The following is a 16,209-nucleotide window of genomic DNA, read 5'->3' as shown; positions in this document are numbered from 1 at the left end:
AGAGCCCAATATATGAAGGATCCAATCCGTTTTTCCCATTCTTCCAAAAGCCTCTGGTTTGTTTTATTTTTATTTATTTTGCTAAAGTTAAAGTCCTATCGTGTATTAATAATTAATTTTTGTCGTTTGAATTCAGCACTTAATTTTGTCTTCATGCTTTTGAGCATCTTTTCTTATTACCAAACTTAATTTTGCGAAAACCACTTGGATATATATATATATATATATATATATTATTAAAAAGAAAAGGCGTAACATGCCAAACGCATAATGAGTGTCCTTGTAATATTAAATTATAATTGGTATACTATGTATAATATTTCCACAATACATGTCCTTTGGCATTTTGCTACTTCCTCCCAAGAAGGTTCAGAAGGGAAGAAAGAAGATGAATTAAGATATAAAAAAAAATGATTAGTCTAATTGTGAAAAACACGTCAGTGTTATGATTATTGAAGGGTCCACGTTCCTCTAAGATTATAAAATTTTATCATTAAAGCATCTGCAATAAAAACGACACAGCCCTCCAGACAAAAATCTTAGTTCATGTTGAACAAACACTATCCTACATTATTTGTTTAGTGTTTAGGTTAAGCATCTTTTTTTTTTCTTCTTCTTTTTGCAAGTCAAACTGTGCCTTGCAATTGTTTTATATCAAGTGAAAATATAGGTAATATTAGGCATTTTTTTATTTCACCGATTCAAGTTTTAAATTTTAAATTTTTACAATTAAAAACTCTCAAAAAATGTCACGTTTAATTTTTTCTGTTACAATTAAAAACTTTTAAAAAATGTCACATCTCAATTTAAATTGAAAATTCATATCCGTGAAATAAATGAAGTTTTAATGATTTATTTGCAGTATACTTAATTACAGGAGTATAGGATGAGAGTAGTTTTTTCTTTTCCTTTTTTTTTTGGGAAAATAAGAGTGGGTTTTAAGTTTCTTTTGCGTAAAAGGAAAGATTAGGAAACTTTTTTTCCCCTCTTTTTTTTTTTTAGCAATTTTTTTCCCTCTTTGAGATGAGGAAAACTTGAAAGTTACAAAAATAGTCAGTTTTTTTTGCTGATCAACAAAAATTGCCAGTTTATTATTATTACTCTCTTTTTTCGCTAATGGGAAATCCATTAATTTGTTGCACTGACTATGTGGGCCACACTGTGATTTTGACAATTTAACGGAAAGATCAAGTTGAATCCATAAAAGGTCTAAATCACCATGAGTCACCGTACCAAATAACGATCTTAGGTGGACGGTCCTGATATTTAACGACAAATTATGAAAGAATTGAGCTTAAAAAAGAAAAAAAAGAAATGACTTTTTCTGATAAACTTTTCTACTGGTAGTATGAATTTTAACTGTTAAATTTAATTAAAATTATATTAATTTAAAAAATTATGTAAAATAAATAATTGTTAATATAAATTTATTGACCGAAAATAATATAATACCGTACTATTTTTTCCCTCTTTTTAATTATTTTTTAAAATATTTTCTCTATATTTTATTTCTTTTTCAAGTGAAAAAAAAAGCTCAAGTTGAAAAGGAAAAGAAAAGAAACCCTGTTCTGTACTTCTGTTTATCAAAATCACACACAGCCCAAGCAATTTCCTCCTCCGTCTTCTTCCTCTTCTTCTTCTTCTTCTTCTTCCGAGATTACTCGATTCCATCTCCATAAACCCTAGTTTCCACCACCACCTTCTCGAGCCCTGATTCGCCAATGACATTCGAATCTCGACATTGTCGTGTCTGTGAATCCTAGGACTTTTGTTTTTAATTTTGTTCGTCAGAAGAAGAAGAAGAATGAGATAGTTCTGAACTAGTACTCGTTTCGAAAATCCGGTTTTTCTATTTCCGAACCTGTTTGGTTCGCATTTTGCGGTTTTTTGTTAGATGGTGGCCGTCTTTAACCGCTTTGGAGGAGTTGGTTCTCGGTCATGGCTCGCCGTCATGGATGGGAACTCCCCGCTCACACCTTCCAGGTTCGTTCTTTCTCGTACTTTTCCCACTTTTTTTTTTTAATTAGGGTTTTATTTTCACTTTGTTTTGTTTAATGTCAGTGTTAATCTTCAGTGTGAGTTTTGGTTCCGATCTGTTTACATGCTTTCTGTTTATGATGTTCTCACATTCTGTTCTTTTGGATTCTTTCTGTGAAACATAAACGCTGAGCTTTTGTTTTGTAAATTGTTTTATGTTTTCATTTGGAAAATAATCTGCGCTAGTTTTATTGATTGATACGTCCTAGTCCGACCAAAACGTTATTTCTAGAATCTTTCTTTTCCCTATACTTTGGTTGTCGAGATAATTGTCATGAAGAAACTTAAATTCTAATTTTGTTTTTGTTTTGGTTCATTTTGAAATATGGAAAGTTTTGCTGATATGTCAGTATCTATTGGGCTAACATAACCGTTTAGGAAGATGTTATGAGCATAAGTAATATAAGAATATTGAATCAACATGACATGACTATCTAATGTTAGTACTTATATATATATGTGTGTGTGTGTGTGTGTGTGTATTTTCTTTTTAAAGATGGTTGCCTATCTATCATTGACATGAACATGCTCATATCATTCTTGTTTCTTTGTTCTTAGGTTGTGGCTATAACAGTTTTCTTTTTGCTGTCTGTCGCATATTACGCCTTCTTTGCCCCCTTTCTCGGAAACAATATTTATGAGTATGCAGCTATTGGTGTTTATTCTGTCTTGGTAAGAAGCTCTATCCTTTTTCTTATTTTATCATGCTTCTTGCTCGCTCTGCCACTCAGGTTATCACCATAATCTTATTGTTGTCTCGGTGTTCAGGCATTGGCCGTCTTCATTCTTTATGTTAGATGCACAGCCATAGATCCTGCTGATCCTGGTATTCTGATTGAATCTGACAAGCTATCTACCTACAAATCACAGAATGACATAGATATGGCTGGTTAGTTTTTTTTTTTGGCTGCAATAAAGTTTATTGGGTTGCAACATGTGGAAAATGCACTTCTGAATCATCTGTAGGATAGCTAAAAACTTGGATATTGGATTGAAAACTCTATTGTGGGTACACTGTTTGATGTGAAATTGTTCTATTCTGCTCTGGATTCTTTCACTTGAAATGCTGGTGCTGGAGCCTTGAATTTGCTGAAGCACTTTCTTTTTCTTTTTTTCTTTTTTTTTTAACACATGCACTTCTAAAGTGATAGCGATGCTTGTTCTCTATCCATTGTGATTTAGAAGCTTAACTTGAGAATATTTCTGTGATTATAGGGAATGCGTCCTCTGTGGGAGACCCCAGCAAAATGGAACTTCATAACGGAGGAAAATATAGTAGCCGCAGTTCAACATGTTGTTCAAAATATGGAGGTTTCCTTTGTGGTTGTTTTGTTATGGAAGATTGTCGAAAAGATGATTTTCTTCAGCAACAATCTGAAGAGGATGCTTTGTTCTGCACATTGTGCAATGCTGAGGTACACGGACTTTCCTAGTAAAGTGCTCATATTAATTTGGAGCAATCCGGTTTTCTTCTTCAAAAACCAAACCCTTTGGGCCTGTTTGGAAGGTATACTCAAATCATGATTTGAGTTCATTGGCGGGAACTTTGTGAGAGAGGAAATTTTGGAGTTTAAACTCTTTGTGAGATAAAAAATACTGTAGCAAAATCATGTTTGGGTTTGAGTATACCTTCCAAACAACCCCAAAATGCCCTAAAGCATGTATCCCAACACGTTTACTTTTTTTAAAAAAAGGAATAAAGTGTGTGGAATAACATAGGAAATTAGAATTATATGTTTTTCTATTATTTTTTATTTTCCAACGTTGACTAGCTAGTGATAATGCAGTCTTTTTGTATGGTGATACACACCAAAGTGATGTGAAGAAAAGTCAGGGTCACTTGATAACGTTTTTGTTATTCTTCTATAGGTACGGAAATTCAGCAAACATTGTAGAAGTTGTGATAAATGTGTTGACGGGTTTGATCATCACTGTCGGGTAAGGCCAATGCTTTGTAAACAGTAATCCATTTAATTTCTCGCATCATTGTCTTCTAAAATAATGTATTATTTAGAGATATCTAGGTAATCTAATTAGTAATTCAAAACGCTTTTTATTGGTGCAGTGGTTGAATAACTGTGTGGGGAGGAAAAACTATATTACCTTTGTATGCCTTATGGCAGCTAGCCTTGGTTGGGGAAGATTTGTTATAACTATTGCATTGTGGGTTTCAGTCCATTTTATTGGCTCAATTTAGACCAACTTTAGCGTCTCCTCTGTCCATCTTTGTCAGCTTGTTGTTGAATGTGGGGTTGGAATTGCTGTTTTCGTTCGTTGCTTTGTTGATAAAAAGGGTATGAACCAGCTGATAGCTGACAAACTTGGGGTTGGATTCTCCCAGATTCCTTTTGCCATAGTTTTGGTAGGTTTGTTTAATGCCTTGTTGCCTTCGCAGTATTCATTATCTTATTCCTAATTTTGCTCCTGTTTGATGTTGGTGGTGTTATGGTGAAAGTTTAACAATGCTATAATGAACACAGGGCCTATGTACTGTTATTTCCCTTCTGGCTATCGTGCCTTTGGGAGAGTTGTTCTTCTTCCACATAATTTTGATTCGAAAGGTATGTTCCTTGGACTCCTATGCCCTCCTTTCTATCTCCATTTATCTAATTATTCATATGATGCATTCTAGGGTATCACAACATATGAGTATGTTGTTGCCATGAGAGCACAGAGCGAACCTCCTGGACCGTCTGTAGATGGAGGGGATCACCAAAGTCTTCCATCTTCACCTACTAGCTCAGCTGTGACTGCCATTAGTGGGAGAAGCTCACTTGGAATGAGTTTGCAATTTAAAGGAGCTTGGTGTACACCACCAAGAATCTTTATGGACCACCAGGTACTACCACCGTCATGTATTATGTAGCTACAGAATCAGGTCATTTCCGTTTATAACGGTTCATTGTCACTAATAATATTCAAATTGCCTTGAGTAACTACCAAGGTTATGAGCTCATATATATGGACACTTTTACTTTATTGTATGTCATAGAAAATTTTCAGCAAACATTGTATGTTTATCTGGGATTCTATCATTTCATAACCTTGACAAAGAAGGGAAGGAAAATGATGAAATAGTAATGGGGTTCTGCAAATAAATTAATAATTTATTGTCTGTGGAAGTATCATCTATAACTATTAGACAACATTTAGCAGTCTTTAGGAATTCTATTTTTTTTTTCAAAAAAAAAAAAAAAACAAAAACCGGAGAGAAAAAAGGCTTTAGGAGTTTTGTGTTGAAAAAAAAAAAACAGAGAGAAAAAAGGCTTTAGGAGTTTTGTGTTGAAAAAAAAAAAACAGAGAGAAAAAAGGCTTTAGGAGTTTTGTGTTAAATACTTCTTTTTCTTCCGGCCCTATGCCTTTATTTATATATCTAAATTTGCTGACGTTTTATTGTATTTAACACATTTTATCAAAATTATTATGATTGTGCGAGGAAAAAAAGGGAAAGAACTGATGATTATTGTATGGCAAGTTTACTCGTATTACATGCATTTCATGTGTCATAAACTTGACACTTGGTTTTATATCCTGTACTCTCAGGATGAAATAATTCCACATTTGGAGCCAGGACGTCTACCCTCAACAGTTGATCCAGATGCAGTGCCGCAGCCTGATAAGGGGAAAAAGATTTCACAGCATGTACCGCGTATCAGCGCATGGAAGCTTGCGAAACTGGACTCTAGTGAGGCAATTAAAGCCGCTGCGAAGGCTAGAGCATCGTCATCCGTGCTTCGTCCAATTAGTTCTCAGCATCATGCATATCATGGCGATTATCTATCCAGTAGCAGCGTCAGCGGAAGGAGCAGTCCAGTTAGTACTGATCAAGGCTTCCACAACAGAAATGCTAAAGCAGGCACGTCCAAGATATCTCCCAAAAGTTCATATCCTCCAAGCCGCGCCAGCCGAGAAGATATAGAAGCATGTCAGCAAAGTTTAAGTAGTTTTAGCAGTCCTCACGTTTCTAGCTTCAACCCTGCTCCATTTGCTCAGAGGTTTACCAACAGAGATAACCATAACCCCGTCTATCAGTCGTCAACAGATCCATCCCAGAATTCAGAAAAACAAAGCAAAGGGAACGACAACGTCTCGCAAGTAATCCCTGCAAAAAAGACGAACTTGAGCACTGCAGAGAACATGAGATCAACCGTTGTTTGGGATCAAGAAGCTGGACGTTTTGTGTCGTTGCCTTCCAGGGAAGCCGGTTTGTCTTCTTCTCAGGTTTCCGGGACAGAACTACTCTACACGGGTCAATCCATATTCTTTGGTGGGCCCATTGTAAATGAACAACCCAACAGAGGGACAAGAAGTACCACTTCATCTACATATCAATGGGGTAGATCACAGAGTGGGGGCCAGCTTCCTGTGTTCGTTCCAAGTGATTATCAACAGAATCAGTTTCCTTCCAGATTGCCTTAGATTAGATGACTGACAACGAGAACTGATTATCTTTTCACGTAGATATACCATCGAGAGAGAGAGAGAGAGATAGTCAGTGTCGTTTTCTAATCTGATTTCTGTTGCATAGCATGTGTACATTTCTGCAACATGTTCGCTAACTTGTAGTGTTGGTTATTTTTCGAACTGGCACTTTCCAAGGAATTTCGGATTTACCTTCTTTTCCCTATATGTTGGCTTGTAAAGACCTTTTTGCTGATTTTAAAGAATTGCCTCTCTCTCTCTCTCTTAGGAAACGGTTTTTCGCCTCCTTTTTTTTTCATCATTTACCTGAATCTGCAGATTTTTTTATTTTAATTTTATTTTTATTTTTACTAGTGAAGCCACATGCTGTGTATGTGGGGTAATTTTGTAAGTTCCATTCTTGTGTTTAGATTTAATTATTGTGTATTATTGTTTCTTTTCAATAATAGAGATCTTAATTAATTGTTAGTTAATACACAACTAACACAAACATTTTTATGAGAATGACTTTTAAGATAATAATGATTAAATAGGTAAAAAAAATTAAGTAGGGACTCATTTGAAAAATTATATATTTCAATGGGAATATGCAAGTGAAAAAACAATTTAAAAAAAAATACATCGGAAAAGAATTATGTTACAGAGAATCTTTTAAAAAATGAAATTAAAAAAAGCTAAAAAGCTAAGCATGAAAAAATGAAAATAAAAAAAGCTAAAAAAACTAAGCATGGACACATATGAAGGAAATTAGACAAGTAAAACAAATTAGACAGAATGCATTAATTAAAAAATAACAGGTGAAAGGATGACACGAAAAACTTTGAAAAAAATACAAATTTCATGGAAAGAAGCTAATGTAGTGGGCCAACTAAAAAAAAAAACAAAGAAAGGAGCAAGTGAGTGAAAAATAAATTTGAAATACAAAAACGAAATTATAAAATAAATATGGACACATATGAAATAAGTTATCTTAATAGGGAAAATCACAAAACACCAAAGAAGCAAGAGAGAGAAAAAAACAGCAAAAACAAAAAGTTTCAAGCCCAAAGAAACATGGATGAAACATTTCATCCCAAGCTAAGTTTGATGCTCTAATTCAAACACTGGGGATCATCCTGTTGCTCTTCAAATTAGGCGGACTCTTTACTCAGAAGCGAGCGCCACCTTTCTTTTGAAGGCCAGCGCATGCTTAAGTTGTCTACTTGCTTGGATATAAGGGATGATGAAATGGACGATGAGGAGAAAATTGGCACCAACGAACTTGGTAAGATTGGTTTTAGGAATAGCCACAGAATAAGCTCCGCGCCGTTGGAGGCGGATCAATAAGAGAAGATCGGCGTTGGAGATATAGATTTCTTCGGTTGGTTTCATCTGTTAGGCAAACTATGAAATAAATATGAACAAAGTAATCGGAAATAAGAGATTTTTTTAACTTATTCTGAGAAAGTGGATTTGTATGCTTATTCAACAGGGACAACAGGGAGAAAATTTTTTGAGAGGCGGAGAAACTCTGAAATTCTGGTATGTCTTAAATGAGGAGTAAGGTGTTCTAGATTTAAAAGAGATAATGACTTCGTTTCTTTTTAATGTGAGACAAGAGAGTTAATTATTTATTTTTTTTAATTTCATGTGAGTTTTTTCTTTTATTTTTTGTAATTTCACCCTTCAAAAAGAAGAAAAGAAAGAAAGAAAATTGCTATTTTTAAATTCATGCCACTCATACTGCACTAATTAAACGAACTCCAATATGGGCAAATAAATATCCAACAAAGAACAAAGCAGGTCTTCATCTCTTTAACAAGAGGTGTTCTTCTTTGTTGCATAAACTTGATAGGTCAATGATGCAAGAAATTTAGTTATTAGTAATCATTTTTATATTTTTATTATTGTTTGTTTTAGCTTTCTAATTTAATTTTAGTTTGTTATTATTAGTCGTTTATCTTATTATTATTTTGTTATTATTTTTTTTATGTGAGCTATACATAGTCACTTTAATTATTGTATTAGGAGACTTAATAATTGATATTAAATATAAATTTTAAGAGCACATTTAATTTGTTAATTAAAATTTTTAATTTAAATTAATATGTGAATTTTTTATTGTAATAAAATAAATAAATATGATTATTTTTTAAAATTTTTTACTGTAATAATTTAGATGACATTTGATCCATAAATTTATAATTATAATAAATTATAAATTATAATTCGAATCGTAACAGTGTACGCCAGAGATTTTTTCCTTATCGGGTTCCGAGATAGGCAGTAAAATCCTTTTTTTTTTCCATTCCGCTGCGTCATTTGATATCAGTTTCCCGAGGAGGTATGATAGCCATGGACGGCGATTGTAGTCACCGGATCCGCGGCGTTCGGAGGTGGAGTGCCCACCAACGACCGTGTTCTCCACCACCTATCCACTCATCATCTCCACCACCATCTCACGGGTTTTCCCATCATCCATTGTCACCATTTTCTTCCCTTCACCACCACCGTTACCACCACCAATCAAACCTCCACTGCCATTCCAACCACCACCGTCATCTATCCAATCTCCACACCCAAATCCGTTGTTCACCACCTCTACCGCCTCCATAATCTTCTCGATACCACGATCGGCACATCATCGCCAACCCACACACAACCTCTACATACCCAAATTCAAATCAATATCCAGGCGCAGTTACATCTCTCCATACCCATAATCACCTCCATCATCGAAACACCCAAAATCTCAACCGTGATGCGGGTCAGCAGAACATCGTATACAGCTAACAAGAGTTTCCAACAACGCCTTCCCATCCACCAATCCAGCTGGTAACAACTTCCTAGCTATACTTGCTCCTTCTAATTCCTTTCAAAATTCCTGTTATAACGTGATATAATTAATATAACTAGAATTTGTTTAACTTAATGTAATAGGGACGAAATTAGTATTTCGATCTACGAGAAACGGAGGGGATAAGAAATTCAAGAACCTATACATAATGGAGAATGCAGAATTAGGCGAATATGGGGATGGCGTAATAACAAGGCTAACAAATGGGGCTTGGACTGACACACATTGCCAATGGTCCCCAAGGGGAGATTGGATAGTCTTTTCGTCAACCCGCGACAAGCCAGAAGATGCACCGGAACTTGACAATGGTCTTGATCCGGGATACTTTGCGGTATTTCTAGTGAAGGCGAATGATCCGTCAGTGGTGGTAAGAGTGTTAGGAAGTGATAGTGATCTTGCAGGGCATGTGAACCATCCATTCTTTAGTCCGGACGGAAAGAGCATTGTTGTGACTGCGGATCTTGCTGCGGTGTCTGTGGATCCTATCTCTTTGCCTATTTTCGTCCACTCTGTGAGGCCTTATGGCGATATTTTCATTATCGACATCGACCCGGATGACATAAACAAGAATAAGGACGTGGAGAAGTTCAATCACATCACGCATAGTAGATACGAGAATTCGACTGCTAGTTGGACCACCTTCTCGACTCAAGACCCGAACGCAGCATGGAACCTGCATTTCGACAGAGTCTACATTCCGGCATGCCCTAATGCGCAATGCGATGGAGGCGAAAGTTGGCACATGACCGGCCACCTTTGCATCCCAAAACGATGTTGCTGAGCTGATTGCCTTTGTGTTCTTGTGATCCAGTTTGTGATCTGCATGTGTTCTTGTGATCCAGTTTGCTTTCATTTGAATTTTTTTTCTCTTTTATTGAAGGCGTGTTTTCATCTGGTGTGTGATTTTTTCCTTTTCATCAGGCGTGTGTTTTTACTATTTTTATTACTAAAACTGATCGTTGTTATCTTTTATCTCAATTTTTTTTTTTTTTTTTTTTTCTGAAATGGCGCTTGTATATAAATAAAGTACTGCTTCTTTCTACTCATAGTATTTTGTTTATTATTAAGTAGTACTAAAATCTTTGTGAAATGATCAAAGTTGGTATTTAGTAATTTGGACATATATGCTAATGTTCTGAATATCTACAATCAGAAACGTAGCATTATAAGTTTAAAACATAAACGACAAAATCTTATCACAGTCCTTATCGCTTTACCAATTATTTGCAAGAATGGCTGCCCTCAATTTTTTCTTATCAGAATACCTTACGGAATTATAATAATGATTTTTCGTATGCTTAATTTTCATTCTAGTTCAAAATTATTAGAGGATCTGCAAGTAAAAAGTCACCAATTTGTAATTATGAATTGAATAATTTTGGAATTCTGAATTCATTCACTACAGCAGAAACTGTACAAAACAAATTTAGGAAAATACAAGTTGACTTTTAAATCTCTAGATAAGGAAACAACTCCTACGCCCATAATATTTTAGCTAGTTTAGAGTTCATATATGTACATTAGTCTGCATTGATATCGTTGTTTTAAACATGTCATATGAATTAGCCGGTTGTTATAAATTGACTAGCTGACCAAAATAAATTATGACAATTAATTAATATGATTGAATTCTTATTATTATATGTCATGACTTAGAAATTTATGAGAATTATTTTATAGGATAATATTTTCTAGAATCCTTTATATCATGAATATGAATATTTTTATGACAAGTACTTGTTGACAATAGTACTAAATAGCAAGTTATAAGCTAAAGTTTAGAAATTTCTAAAGTGCGATATAGTTATCGATTTTTAAACTATGTTCAAAAAAAGAAGTATGGAACGTTGTGTTAAACCCACAAGTGGGTAAGCACATGAATATTAAGGTTAAGAAATGAGAAGGAATTGAAAGACATCAATTATAAGGTTTTAGAAACAATCGGAATGAAAAATGGACGCAAAAAGGGATTCAGAAAGCTGAACCGAGAAAATTGGGGTTTCGACTAATTTGAGTTGACTAAGTCAAAATTTATTGACCAAGAGTTGACCAGACGTCGCCCTCAAAAAGTTAGTCAAGAATGGTCAAAGTTGACTAAGTTGACCAACTGTCTGAAAAATGCAGATAAAACGCACACCGGATATGAATTAAATGGAACATAAATGAGATAATTATTATGAATGGATGGCTATGATTTAAATTAAAAATTAGATGAAGGGCTGAGATTGAGGCATGTGGCATTCAAGGTGGCCGGCCAAGATTAGTGAAGAATGAAAGAAAATATATTTTGGGATATTTTGTTGAATTTTGCAAAATGGTCCCTAAAAAATGTGAAAATTGCATTCTTTCTCCCTCACTTTATGGTGGTCGGTTCTTAAAGGGAAGACACAAGAAAAATGCCTAATTATCATGCAAATACAGAGAGTGACCAGCCAAGAGAGAAAGAGAGAAGAACATTTTCACCAAGGTGAGGAAAGGTGAGATTTAAGCGAAAATCGACGAAGTTACCGAGGAATAGCGTCTCCGAAGCTTATTCTTCATTCTCTCAGGTGAGAATTTGAATTTTTTTTGTGATTTTCCTACCATAGCTGTACGTGGAGCATAGGGGAAGAGATGAAAAAAATTTCACTTAAAATGAAGATTAGCTTGGGATGGTTAAAGAACATGAAAATCTAGTGATTCAAAGATGGTTTCTTGGTTATTGGATTTTGTTTCTAGCCTATTTGGTGATAGATCATTCTTGTGAGAACCCAAGAATGATGATGATGTTGATGGTGCATTTGAAAGAGAAAGGATTTGGTTTGTGTTAGAAGGTGAAAACAATGAATAAAGCGAGCTAAAGTTAGCTCGGGAAGCATAGAGAAATAAGCGAAACTCTGCCGAAATTTGATTTGAGCATTTGAATTAAAACCGGATTTCAAGAGGAATAAGGGATTAAAGTGTGAAAAGTAAGTCGATTCGATAATCGGTGATGAATAGAAACCGAACACAATGAGAACTCGCAGTTTTAGACCAAAACTGAAAATTAGGCCCATGACTGAGGAAGGTGCATGGTTTTAGTGCAAATTCTTGAGATAGGAAATATTTTGGGATTGAATACCAAACATAAAGATTGTAGACCTTTCCGAATTAAATTTTAAAATAATTATTTATCTTAGATTTTGAATCTAATGACCAGAAATTTATGCAATAGGATCGATTAACGATCGAAGTCGGAAAGCATCAAGTAAGACAAAGGACGCAACATTAGCGAAACTTCTGTAAGTATTAGTAGTTTTTCTTGTCTACAACGTGAATAAATTTATTTCTCTATGTTGCTCAATCCGAGCATATTGTAGACTAAATGTATGCTAGAACAGAAAAGATGACTCCTGAATGTTCGATACAATGTTATGCATATATCTACAAAACTTAAGTAGCAGTAGAATTTTATTATACGAAAAGTATGTATTGACGTCAAGTCGAAGTCAAGTTAAGAGAAAAAGTTAAACTTTAACGAAAAGTCAATCTCATGATAAATTGCTCAAAAATGCACAAAGTCATAAGATTTAACTAAAGTTACCGTTTCAATGAGAAAATTGATAAACGGTAAGAGACCAAATATCCTGTTTGTACAAGCCTTCGAAGGAAAGGTTACTATGAGACTATGACAGAAATGAAACCGTGACTGAGTTAGATTGGTTAGCTACCTCACTCCTCACTGGTTATGTGCGATATGGTACAACAGGACAGGGCCCATAAGAAGTAAAAGACAAGAAAAATGAAAAACAGAAACTGTTCCATGTAAAGGTGCGGTATCTATAAAGAAGAATGAAAAGAATGAAAAACACAATATGAAAGTCGTTAAAAACCTGAAAACACAATGTGAACGACTAAAGAAAGACGAAACTGAACCAAAAGTGTAATGAAAGAAGAACATAAGTCATACATGTTCTAGTACTACATAATGTATTAGGATATATGACACAAATGCATATATGGGTATGCATAATTATTGCATCTATTATGACCTACTCTTACTTGCTGAGCAAAAGCTCATTAAATTTGTTCGTGTTGTAGGAAGCTCGAGTAAGGCACCGGCTCTCTAAAACTTGTTGATGGGCATGCAGAGAGGATGTAGCAGCGGAGTATGGGTAAGTGGGTAGTGCATGTATCACGTGTTTTGAAAATTCCTAGTTACCACATTACACTCAAGAACGAAACCCTTTGTTTTCCTTTTTTTTTTTTTTCCCTTTCTTCTTCTTTTTTATCTCTTAAAAAATTCGTTCTTCCAATTAAGGAAACAATGTGACAAGTCAAAACAAATAATAAATCATGGTTTCACAAGAATGATGTTGAATAGAATAGACAAACAAAAAAAGTAATTACAAAAAATGCCTATTATTAAAGCTCTAATTTTAAAAATATCGATTATTATACAATATTACAAAAATACTAATTTAGGCATATATGTTACCGGATATGCCCTTATGGATTATTTTGCAGAACATATATGGTTAATTTTTATTTGTTTTTATCGTAATATTCTACATATTTTCTTTTTTTTATCTCTAATTAATTGTCTGTAATCATTTAACCAATGTACAAACAAAGATATGTCGTTTATACTAATGCAAATGCGAGAAGCAGAGCAAACTTTTCGAGGAAGAAGACATCGCCATGCTTTTGTTTGATAATTGTTTTATTGTAATTATTTATTGTTTCTTTACCTATAGTTTTGTGAGGTTTTTTTTTCTTTATTGCAATTTTTATTTTATTATGATTTGTTCATGTTTATTCTTTTTCAGAATATTCATTCCTGGTCATTTAAATTTCATATTCATTTTTTTACTTATTTCTTAAATCACCGCATTAATAAAACAATTTCGCATGTGTATGTTGATTGTTTGATACATATTGTATTGATTTTTTTTTTTGCATGTTTTTTCTTAATGATGTGACGATTAAACTAATGAAAAGATTTTTTTTTGTCCCTTTGATATTTTTGACGCAAATGCCTCTTCATACTTTTGATGAAGAAAACGAGGAGGTCCTTTTTTTTTTTTTTTTTTTTTTGTCTGTATGTGATGATTGAATCCATAGCTCACATCATGTAACTAAAAATCCAAATGTTGTCATTTTCTATTCTATAATTAGATCATAGACAAAAATCTTTCCTTTAAGTGTAGATAAAAATGTGTACAACTTTTAGTAGTTAAATTGACTACTTGGAGAATCAATTTAATTTTCAAATTTGGAGGGCATAATATCAACTTAATGGGTCCATTTCCAATTGTAGACCACGTTGAAATAAAATGCACAATTGTAGAATAGGGGCACATGTAAAAAACGATAACATCATAAAACCCAGCATTAAATTAGAAACGACAACAATCAAACCAAAAACGAAACATCAAATATTACATCGGCAATTCATTACGGAACGATATTTTGTAAAACAAACGAGACAAATAGAAAAACGACAAGAGCGTAAAAATGAGTTGAAATCTGAAAAATGATGATATAACTCATAAACGACAATGATAAAGCTTATCTGACAAAAATATTAATTAAAAGAGACAAATTGAGAAAACATAACCCCAAGAAACGACATGAACTTAAAAAACAAAAACGACATGAATTGGAAAAGGATAAGAAAAAGAACAGTTCACAATGACAATCACCTCTAAAAACGACATATCCAGAAATGGAAGAAAAAAATGTAAAAAATAAATAAATAAATAGATAATAATATGAAACAACCATACAAACATATAACCAAGAAAAACCTTCAACAGAAAACAGAGGACTTTATATTCTGGTGAGTAGAAAGGAATTGAAAACTCTATTCTTAGGGCAGAGCCAGAATTTTGATTTAAGGCATAAACTAAAAACGTGAAAAATGTTAATATAATCAACTCCTAACATTTTTGGATGAATAATATTTGATGACAAAGATTTTAGCAAGTAAATTAGATAAAAAAATATTTAAGAGTTACATTATACCATAAGAAAAGGAAAAGATCATTAAGTATGTAGTGCACATTTGAAAAAATATATATTACTTCAAAAGAGGCAAATTAGAGAAAATGGTTTATGAGACAATAGTAGTTGAGAGACTTGTTTGAAAAAAAAAATCTTGATTAAGGATACATGTAAGAAAATTATTTTAAAAACTGTTTTCATAAGAATAAATTAGAGAAAAATAATTAAGTTAGATACATCTAAAAATATAAGAATTAATTAAAAAAACAATTGAGATTGGATTTTGTGAGGATATATTTAAAATTTTTATTGAAAAACCATATCTTAAATATCAAATATCAAAAAAACACCGCGCCACTGTTCTTGGGTATACTCTTGGAATTATGGATTTTTTTGAATGAAAACTCAAAGTGGTCAATGATTTGGTGATTGTAAATTTATAGATTTATGTGGTTTTTCAACCCATGTAGTATTGAGTGTTATATTTCTTACGAAGAAAAAACATAGTTAGAATGTCCTACTTGTGGCACGTGCAATTATATTTCTTACTTTTCAAGCATTGATTTAATTTTTTTTGTTTTTTGTTTTTTTTTTTGTTTTTTGTTTTTGTTTTTTGTTTTGTTTTTTTGTTTTTGTTTTTTTTTTTGCTTTTGAAAATGATGAGTCTGTTACAATATCTGATTCTTCAAGCATTTATTTCTTTGAATCTATTTTTGTCTATTTTTTCATATATATATTAGTGCATGTTTCGGCAAAGGTAATGATTTAAAAGCAACGGGTGCATGTTTCGGCAAAGATAATGATTTAAAATCAAATAATTACATATATATATTATTATATATATAAGTGCATGTTTCGGCAAAGGTAATGATTTAAAAGCAAATAATTACATATGATACATACGTATATATATATATATATATGTTTGTCGGCAAGAGTAATAAAATATA

General features: G+C 33.2%; 2 protein-coding genes across 5 annotated transcripts; both read left to right on the top strand.

Annotated features, from left to right (window-relative positions):
- Positions 1 to 1,563: 1,563 nt before the first annotated feature.
- Positions 1,564 to 6,740, top strand: LOC21407555 (protein S-acyltransferase 21). Of its 3 annotated transcripts, XM_024164310.1 has the most exons (10): positions 1,564 to 1,983; positions 2,596 to 2,709; positions 2,806 to 2,926; positions 3,253 to 3,452; positions 3,907 to 3,975; positions 4,103 to 4,174; positions 4,271 to 4,399; positions 4,518 to 4,598; positions 4,670 to 4,876; positions 5,581 to 6,740. In XM_024164310.1, exons 1-10 carry the CDS (start codon positions 1,939 to 1,941, stop codon positions 6,454 to 6,456), a joined length of 1,914 nt encoding a protein of 637 aa, XP_024020078.1. In that variant the 5' UTR covers positions 1,564 to 1,938; the 3' UTR covers positions 6,457 to 6,740. The 3 variants fall into 3 exon arrangements, with proteins under 3 accessions (XP_024020078.1, XP_024020080.1, XP_024020079.1); XM_024164312.1 differs by lacking the exon at positions 2,596 to 2,709; XM_024164311.1 differs by lacking the exon at positions 2,596 to 2,709 and having other exon boundaries at positions 1,565 to 1,983; positions 2,835 to 2,926.
- Positions 6,741 to 7,474: 734 nt separating this feature from the next.
- On the top strand, positions 7,475 to 10,129 carry LOC21407552. Of its 2 annotated transcripts, XM_024164369.1 has the most exons (4): positions 7,475 to 7,723; positions 7,931 to 7,980; positions 8,771 to 9,273; positions 9,379 to 10,129. In XM_024164369.1, exon 4 carries the CDS (start codon positions 9,444 to 9,446, stop codon positions 10,074 to 10,076), a length of 633 nt encoding a protein of 210 aa, XP_024020137.1. In that variant the 5' UTR covers positions 7,475 to 7,723; positions 7,931 to 7,980; positions 8,771 to 9,273; positions 9,379 to 9,443; the 3' UTR covers positions 10,077 to 10,129. The 2 variants fall into 2 exon arrangements, with proteins under 2 accessions (XP_024020137.1, XP_010094534.1); XM_010096232.2 differs by having other exon boundaries at positions 7,475 to 7,980.
- Positions 10,130 to 16,209: the final 6,080 nt, after the last annotated feature.

This window comes from Morus notabilis, unplaced genomic scaffold, assembly GCF_000414095.1.
Source record: "Morus notabilis unplaced genomic scaffold, ASM41409v2 Scaffold314, whole genome shotgun sequence".
Lineage (NCBI taxonomy): Eukaryota > Viridiplantae > Streptophyta > Magnoliopsida > Rosales > Moraceae > Morus > Morus notabilis.
The sequence above is the reverse complement of the archived record's forward strand: the minus strand, read 5'-3'. Positions and strand labels throughout refer to the sequence as shown.

Bases quoted from the DNA above. Each gene is read 5' to 3' on its own strand.
- LOC21407555 (XM_024164310.1), top strand. From the start codon at position 1,939: ATGGCTCGCCGTCATGGATGGGAACTCCCCGCTCACACCTTCCAG. The intron at 2,710-2,805 runs GTAAGAAGCTCT...CTCGGTGTTCAG, and splicing joins TTGGTGTTTATTCTGTCTTG to GCATTGGCCGTCTTCATTCT. The intron at 3,976-4,102 runs GTAAGGCCAATG...TTATTGGTGCAG, and splicing joins GGTTTGATCATCACTGTCGG to TGGTTGAATAACTGTGTGGG.
- LOC21407552 (XM_024164369.1), top strand. From the start codon at position 9,444: ATGGAGAATGCAGAATTAGGCGAATATGGGGATGGCGTAATAACAAGG.